Below are 6041 nucleotides of genomic sequence, written 5' to 3'. Positions count from 1 at the left end.
AGAACAACGGGAGTGACTGTGGGGTGTTTAGCTGCATGTTTGCTGAATTCTTAACGCGCGATCACCCGATCACGTTCAACCAATCCCGTATGCAGTACTTCCGCCGGAAAATGATGCTGGAAATCGCACAGGGTGAACTGATAACGTAATCGCGTGATCTCTCAGTGTGCGCATCGATCGCAGATATTGAGATCCCCCCTTATATACTCCCGCTACTCGTCCCTCCCCCACTTCGTTTATAAGTGAAAGTCCCAGAGGTCGGCGTCATCTGAACACAACCATCATCATCATCCATTATCGTATCGTGTGACTCGTCGTGAGTCGTGTTTATTACCGCTGAGCAGCATCAGCATCGGTTGGCACGTTCGGCTCTAGATAGCACACATCCAGCACACAAAACCGAGCCCGGCACATCGGACAGGTGGCTTTGCGGCTTAACCAGGTGTTCCACTCGGATCGTTCCTGTCTGGAAGCGAACCATACCGCTAGACAGCTAAGGCACCAGTGCGGTCGACAATGGCACGGTTCACATCGTTCCGCGTCCGGCAGCAGGTTCCCCGCCTGATCGACATCCAGGCACCGTTTCTCGATCTTCACGTCTGGCTGTGCTTGCAGGCAGGCCAGGCAACTGTCACCGGCGATCGGACCGGCTGCCGGTACTACGGTACCATTCCGGGCAATCACCTCCCGGAACGCTTCTACGAACCGATCGTTTAGGCTTTGAAATTTGACCGACGGTAGCACGTGCACCGGACAGCGCACGCGATCACGAAGATCGTTGTAGTGTACACCGTTCAGCCGGAGCTTGAAGCTTGTGGTACCCTGTTGGCGTTGCTGTTGCTGGCGCTGCTGGTGCAGCTGGTGGACGGTAATGTTCACAAACTGTGACTCCTCAATCGTGTCCGTTATAACATCCTGAGTGTTGACCTGTTGTTAGTGGAAAGGAAGACAGAGAGAGAGAACAGAAAGGTTATTAAGGCGAACGCAACAAGCAGTCCATTTAGGGATGAAGCGAACCTCGCACACGATCATCACGGCCGCATTCTGATGTGCTACATTGATTCCATATTGTCTTATTTCTACAATCCAATTTTCGGTCACGACCAGCTTCGAAAGCGTGTTCAATCGAACCACCATCTTTGTAACTCTGTAAAAATTGTGTGTTCCGATCCGACGACGAGCCCGATAGCAGGACGCCAAGAAGAAGAGACATTTATTTAAATAAATCAAACAAAAACGGAACCGAGTTCTTCCCCTCCCAGTGTTCTCTTACCGTCTGCACTCGTCGTTGATGTTGGTGGCAACTGCCCGCCAATCGCGCATCGTCGTTTCGTTGATGAATTGTTGCAGGTGTTTCGCGGTAGGATGATTACTCCAACCGTTCCAGGCCCAGTACACGGCAACGGCAACAGCCAGCGCGGCCAGCAACAGGACGGCTGCCAGGAGTAATCCGTGGTGATTGAAATGTGCCACCATCGGTGAGAGGTGGGGCTTGAAATCGTCCGGATTGAGCCAGCGCAACAGCCGCATGTAGGCAACGTACGTGGCGGGCATCGTGAAGTGGATGAGCATCTTGACCGTCGTCAGCTTCATGTGATACTGCACAAAGTTATCACCGGTGAGGTAGCGGGAACACAGATTATCCACGGTCAAGCCGAACGATTCAATCTCCGTCGTGGGGAAGATGATGAAAAAACAGAGCAGCAGGTACACGAGCGTATACAGCACGCCGGGATCCATCTCGGGAAGTGCAAGCGATAGCTCAGCAGGATGGCCAACGGTTTAAGGCGGCGTGGCCGGATGATCGCAAATATTCTGCTCCACCGCGTATAACTTTTGTTTTGATTTTGCTTCTCAAGTCTAGTCTCGCGTTCGGGAGAAAAGGGGAAAACTCACCGAGCTGGAAAAGAACGGGAAATCGTTTATCGCCCTGTGGGCACTCAAGGTCACCTGGAATTTGGGGTCAGCGGCCGTTTTCCTTCTTTGGTCATTTTTAAACTTCTTTGGCCATTTTCCGGTTGAACTGAACGATGTAAACGCGGGCGCGGGTTACTGCGAAAAACGGGGAAATGTCAACGCACCAAAGCACAAAACAAAGCAAACAAGTTTTCAAAAGGTTTTTCCGATTCCCGGTTATGGAAGAACGGATGGAAATCGTACAGGATCTTTAAAGTGCAAGCATAATGACGGTGACCAACAGAAGATTCCATCGAGCGCAACTTCCAACACCCAGTCACTTCCATCACAACACGGTTGGACCGGCAGGCGTGTCCTCGGTGGCCGGTTCTTCGTTTGGAGCTCACCATCATCATCACCAGCAGGATGGCGGTTCGGCATCGAATAGTAATGGAAGGGAAGGATCTACGGCGGAACAGGACGGTAGCTACCTGTACACACCGTTCCCCAAGCACGTCCCATTTCCCAACATTGAACAGCAGTCGGAGTTCGTGAACGAGCTGATCGTGTTCTGCTTCACGATCGTGGCCAGTGTGACTCAGTTTTTGCATCTTTATCGGTCCGTTTGGTGGCTTCCAAACTCGTACAACCGGCAGGCTGTGGTGAGTATCTGGGGTCTGCCACTGCCACCGAAGAATCGGTTTACTGACCCTTAATGTATCTCTTTGTAGAACTTTTATCTTATCGACTGGGATTTGGCTATCTTCATCGACATCATGGCCAGTCGGAGGTTGATTTACTGTGGCATAACGAAGTTCGTTGATGCCAACTGCCCGGAAGTATACCTGGAACCGTGCCGGAAGGGGACAAAGTATGCGTTTCTGGTGAGCATGTTCGCCTTGCTCTTGGCATGCGGCGCCCAGATCTACCAGAAGGCAGGCTACGTGCATCTGTTCGTGCTCTGCTATCCGCTCGTGCTGTATCCGATGTTTTTCGGTTTCAATGTGGAACACTTTCTGCGGACGATTGTCGACACGCAACCGAACTGTATCAACGGTATGCCGCTTCATAGCTGCTCCTCGAAAGCGGTCTCGATACGTGCCGAGATCGATACGTTGAAGGCGGATTTTTTCAACCGATGCCGGCAGGTGTTTTTCACCTCACTTCTAAACGCGTACTATGCGGGTTTTGTACCGTGTATGTTGGCGTCGAAGCATTTGTACTATAACAACTTCTGGACGATACAGCACATGGCCGGTATCTTCATCGGCGGGTTCACTATGAGCGTCACGTACTGCTTCCCTGTGCGCTACTTTGATGTATTTTATCGTGCTTCCCTGCATCTTGGCGTGTGGAATCGAGTGAACGCTCGGGGAAACAATCTGCCCGCACATCACTGGTCGGCGGAACACTTCTATCCGTACGGAACGTACGTCCGGCATAACGATGAGCTGTATCGTTCGACCAGCAGCTGTACTGCGGCCATACCGAAGAACAACAGCCATCTTAGGTTTTATGTAAGTTTCGCCATCTCCATCATCACCATCGCTAGAAGTCATCCCATATTTTAATGGCCAACTGTGTTTTCTCTTTCGACTTATCCATGCAGGGGTTCTTCAGCAATCCGAGAGCTATCTTTGTGAGTTTGATAGCGCTGCAGCTGTGCATGGTGTTGTTCCAGCTGCTGCTGCTATCGCTGACGAGAGAATGGCAGAACGCCCTCTCGCTGGGTTTCATGCTACTGGCCAACTACTTTACGCTGTTCCGACTCGTACGAGATTATCTCATCTTACGGAGGATATATGCCAACGAAAGTCTGTCACACCCGAAGTATAAAACCAACTAGGCGATTACCGATGATCGTCGATCTGCCCTGGGGAAAAGGTGGTTACTCTATCGATCATGCTAGACTGCTGCTGTTTCTAGGATAGACTAGAGAAGTAATTTATTGAACTAAGAATCTTTGTAAATTTAAGAGGCAATAAATAACAGTAAAAAAAACAATGGCATCAGGTGGTCCGATTGCTGGACTTTGGCGACCCCGTTCCACTGAGCTCGAGGCTGGTTTGCAGTTCCTTGAGTGTACGGTTGGCGTGTTGCATCAGCATCTTGATGGCCAGTTCGTCCGTTTGCCCGCGGTTTAGGCGAAAGTCCGATCGTGCCCACTCACGCAGTTCCTGCCGTGTGCCGGCATCCGGTACTTGGCGGATCGTCCGGAATATGGTGCGATACAGTTTAAGAACTTCCTGTCTTAGCATAAACTGTGGAAAGATGAGGAAGATAATACGATTTGTGTGGTGTTTTTGAGGAAGAATAGTGTCTTGTCTTACTTGTTTCAAATTCAGAGCCGCCGGAATTTTCGACATGTTTTTGCAGGTTTTTTACAGACTGCTTTTTCAGTGAAGATTTATCCCAGCTCCAGCTCTAACCGCAATCCAGCTTCTTGGGTCTTGAATTTGTTCTTATCACCTTAATTTAGCACGAAATAGTCCAAAAACTGTTAAAAAACTCCCATTGTTTACGGTAATTTTGTGAACAAAAAAAAATGAGAAAAGCAAAACAATGTTTTTTCAGGGTTGCCAGGTTTTGATTTTACGCTTCGAATTTTTGATCAAAATTTCGGTAAAACGGGAGAAAAATTGAAAAAAGTGTGAGTGAAAATCCTACAGTGCGGAGCATCGAGAGATCCCCCGGTACGCGGCTTCGGGACGACTTCGGTTAAAATCGGATTCGGCGGGAAGCGCGAAAGCCCGAATCACGTGGTGTAATTTTGTACAGCACGCGGTCCGCAACGGACGACGGTGTGGCCGTTCCTCAATCGTTTCCTTGCAGTACAACCGCGCGTATCCTTCACGTTATTCTAATCCCACGTTCGGCAGGATGTGCTTCCTTGAACATTAGTGCGTTGTTTGTGGATCGTAATTTAAAAAAAGTTTAGCAGTGATGATTGCCGTTGGTTAAACAGAAATCGTGAAGAAGCAGTGATTGCAGTGAGCAGAATTACCCGGTGTAAAGTTAAAAGGTAGATCGTCTCTTCTTCGATTTTTTATCGGCACCATTCCCGTGTTGAAGATTAAGCAGCTCGATGAAATCGGGAATAAAACAAACTCTCTGCTGCGGCGGATTCATCACGATTTGCCAACACACACGAGCGACCACAAAGATCGTAAACAGTAACCGCCGCAAAGATCGATTTCAATAATTAGCGTTTGCATCGATCAATGTTGGGCGATAAAACAACAACAACAACAAACTTGCCCCAACGATCGCAATCGGATCCCGGTTTCCCTCTGGAGTATCCCGATTCGTTGGCTGTGCGTGCCCTCGTGCTTCGTCATCTTGATTAGCAGCAGCAGCATATAGGAAGATGTTCCGTGTTTACGTTTTCGTAATTTTTCATTTCGAACCGCGTGCGCGCGCGTGAGTGTTTATATGCTCCGTTTGATGCACGCAAAAGTATCGCCGACGATGGACAGATGCGAGTGCTAAAAATATATGTGATATCCCTTCTCCTCCCCACTCTCCGATCACTCCTCGTCCGTAAAAGGAGGAAAGGTATAAAAATCAAACCCATAGCCTATTCGGGCGACAAAGTTGCTATCTTGGGATGTGTTGGCTAGGGGAGAGTGGGTGGGGTTGGCGGGAATTTATTAAAAGCAGTATTAAATCGAGAACCGCGCTTAAAATAGAATTGTCGGCGTGGAATGTGAGAACCGACATGCAGATGATGGAATGTCTTTGAAATGTTCGCGTCTGGCCGTGCCATCCATAATACCAAGGGCCAAGGGATTTCGGTTTTTTTTAATTGTCCTTTTTTTCGTTTCATTTTCAGAAAACTGACGGAAACCGATGCTGCTGTCTCGGTACGTACGTTGTGATGAGTGCTATGGTGTAACGGTTAGGTAGTGAATACCCGAAAACCGAATGCTGTGTGTGTGTGTTTGTGCGTGCACGCTTTGTGATTAGCTGTTTTACCGTAGCACGTGGCTTCGTGTGTGCGAAAGGATCAGATAGCACCGGGACGCGGCGTGTCACACGAGGCGGATATAGACCGGTTACAGTGTGCACCACACCCGATCCCGCCAGCACGCGACGGCGTCTCTCACACGCTCAGGCAGCGCAGAAACCGACGAGAACACGACTCG

The 6041-nt window shown here is 49.4% G+C and overlaps 4 protein-coding genes across 4 annotated transcripts in view; 2 read left to right on the top strand and 2 right to left on the bottom strand.

Annotated features, from left to right (window-relative positions):
• Positions 1-309, top strand: part of LOC125953420 (uncharacterized) — a 2395-nt gene extending 2086 nt beyond the window's left edge. The window contains exon 2 of the mRNA XM_049683006.1: positions 1-309. This exon is cut by the window's left edge and continues 1552 nt beyond it. Within this exon, the coding sequence (XP_049538963.1) occupies positions 1-149 (149 nt within the window). The 3' untranslated portion in view covers positions 150-309.
• A 21-nt stretch (positions 310-330) lies between these two features.
• Positions 331-1998, bottom strand: LOC125953469 (transmembrane protein 129). Its single transcript, XM_049683080.1, has 3 exons — positions 1274-1998; positions 1018-1147; positions 331-927 (listed from the first exon to the last, which is right to left on the bottom strand). Exons 1-3 carry the CDS (start codon positions 1738-1740, stop codon positions 331-333), a joined length of 1194 nt encoding a protein of 397 aa, XP_049539037.1. The 5' UTR covers positions 1741-1998.
• A 51-nt stretch (positions 1999-2049) lies between these two features.
• On the top strand, positions 2050-3750 carry LOC125953450 (transmembrane protein 39A-B). Its single transcript, XM_049683054.1, has 3 exons — positions 2050-2558; positions 2628-3413; positions 3506-3750. Exons 1-3 carry the CDS (start codon positions 2184-2186, stop codon positions 3740-3742), a joined length of 1398 nt encoding a protein of 465 aa, XP_049539011.1. The 5' UTR covers positions 2050-2183; the 3' UTR covers positions 3743-3750.
• A 10-nt stretch (positions 3751-3760) lies between these two features.
• LOC125953527 (LYR motif-containing protein 2) lies at positions 3761-4415 on the bottom strand. The gene is made up of 2 exons (XM_049683149.1): positions 4227-4415; positions 3761-4157 (listed from the first exon to the last, which is right to left on the bottom strand). The coding sequence occupies exons 1-2, from the start codon at positions 4260-4262 to the stop codon at positions 3906-3908; spliced, it is 288 nt and encodes a 95-aa protein (XP_049539106.1). The 5' UTR covers positions 4263-4415; the 3' UTR covers positions 3761-3905.
• Positions 4416-6041: the final 1626 nt, after the last annotated feature.

The sequence above is a fragment of the Anopheles darlingi genome, chromosome 3 (genome assembly GCF_943734745.1).
Source record: "Anopheles darlingi chromosome 3, idAnoDarlMG_H_01, whole genome shotgun sequence".
Lineage (NCBI taxonomy): Eukaryota > Metazoa > Arthropoda > Insecta > Diptera > Culicidae > Anopheles > Anopheles darlingi.
This window is presented reverse-complemented; position numbering and strand designations above follow the sequence as displayed.